The sequence below is a fragment of the Otolemur garnettii genome, unplaced genomic scaffold (genome assembly GCF_000181295.1).
Source record: "Otolemur garnettii isolate 467f Iridium unplaced genomic scaffold, OtoGar3 scaffold00035, whole genome shotgun sequence".
NCBI lineage: Eukaryota > Metazoa > Chordata > Mammalia > Primates > Galagidae > Otolemur > Otolemur garnettii.
In genome coordinates, this window is record NW_003852430.1 from 3,050,984 (window position 1) to 3,052,644 (window position 1,661).

The 1,661-nt window shown below is 33.7% G+C and overlaps 1 protein-coding gene across 1 annotated transcript in view; it reads left to right on the forward strand.

Annotated features, from left to right (window-relative positions):
* TINAG (tubulointerstitial nephritis antigen) overlaps positions 1–1,661 on the forward strand; it is an 80,852-nt gene that overhangs the window by 8,268 nt on the left and 70,923 nt on the right. The window contains exon 2 of the mRNA XM_012805047.1: positions 105–117. Within this exon, the coding sequence (XP_012660501.1) occupies positions 105–117 (13 nt within the window). The remainder of the gene's footprint in view (positions 1–104; positions 118–1,661) is intronic.

Genomic DNA, 1,661 nt, shown 5'->3' on the forward strand with positions numbered 1-1,661 from the left:
TGCCATATGGAGATTGAGGAACACATTGGAGTTGGAAAGGAGGCAGCAAAGGAGTGAGTGAATGGGTCTCAGTTTTTGTTGAAGCTGATGCTTTACTGTTGTAGAGCTTCAGCCAAGGTCAGATGTAACTGATGTGGCTTTTGCTTAAGAGAACAATTTTCCAGTGAGTTTGAGTAAAGTGAACATAGAATCTCATAGTTAACTCTGACTTTATATTAGGGAAAGATGACCAAGAAGTGAAGATTTGGTTAACCTGAGAGAATAGTGATAATGATTGGGGGTAGGCCTACTAAGGGCATTCTCTAGAGTTTAAAATTATCAGTTGGCCTACAAGTTAGAGAAAGGGGTATCTTTTTCCTTTAGGACCTTGGTCATTTCTTCCTTTATCCATGTAATTTAAATCTTGAATATTCAAGATTCATGAGGTATGATTAAAAATCAGCTTCTTGTTTTTAAACCCCACTGTCCTTATAAGAATTGTCAGAGAAACACTTTCCCTTCCCTTACATGAAAACTTGGATAAGTTGCGTAAGTTTGCTGCTACTCCTAGTTAATAAAACCTCCTAGGGCTTCTCTAAGTTACAAAAATATCATCAAGTCAGTTATTAAAGGCGTCTAATTTGTGTAAAAATTGTATCTCTAAATTTGATTGAAAATGAAATCTTCCCCTTCTCCTGGGCTCACTGCATTAGGAACCCTGAGGTCAGGAGATAGGGGAATTTCCTTCTCTTGCCCCGTGATTGCAGAGTGTCAAAATTTGATGGGAAAGGAATAAATAAATGTAAACACCTAAAAACTAAATTCATAAAATAAAACATTAAACGGTGAAACATAGTACATCTGGGGGAGGGGCAGTCATGAAATGTTTCCTATGAAACAGTTTTTTTTTTTGAAAATCAAATAATGGATGATTTTTAAGTGGCTTTTATGACCTTGTGGCTAGAAAGTAAAATGGCTACCTTGGAATACTTTCTAAACGTGTATTTTCCCTTGTGGTTTGATGAATAAAGAATTAGAATCTATTTTGAGTTGAGATCATTGATGTGATATATCAATGACATGTTCTGTCAAAAAAAGTTTCATGAGACAAAGTAGAGTCCCTTTTGCTAATTCAGTGTTAATTTTAAATTTAACAGGTTATATTTTCAAAAGGGATTTAATTCATAACCAACGTCCTATTTTCACATCTTACTGATGTCATTCATCTGATGATGCCCCACTGATCTCTTCTGAGTAATTTATATAATTGGGCAAATTAGTTCACAAGTAGTTTCAGTTAGTAGTTGAGAAACATTTGGATTTGGTAGACTAATAAATGGCTACAATGTTATTGATTTCATGAATTTTCCCCTGATCCAAATCCTTTATCTCTGTGAAATAAATTCAATGACATGACTTGATATTTTGGTTCAAAGCTCTAAGCTACTTGTTCTAGTCCTATCCAATTAATTATTATCATTTATGAGACTTGATTCATTTTTTAATGTGAAATGCCATAAATTGATTCAAATACTATTATATTGTTTACATATTTAGAATATTAATTATGTTTTGAGTGATTAATTCCTTGGTAATCTAGCCTTGGTGCTTTGCAAATCTTCTCTGTTGGAACATAATAGACAATTTAAAGATAAAAGCTCATGGGCCACTCCCAGAATTCA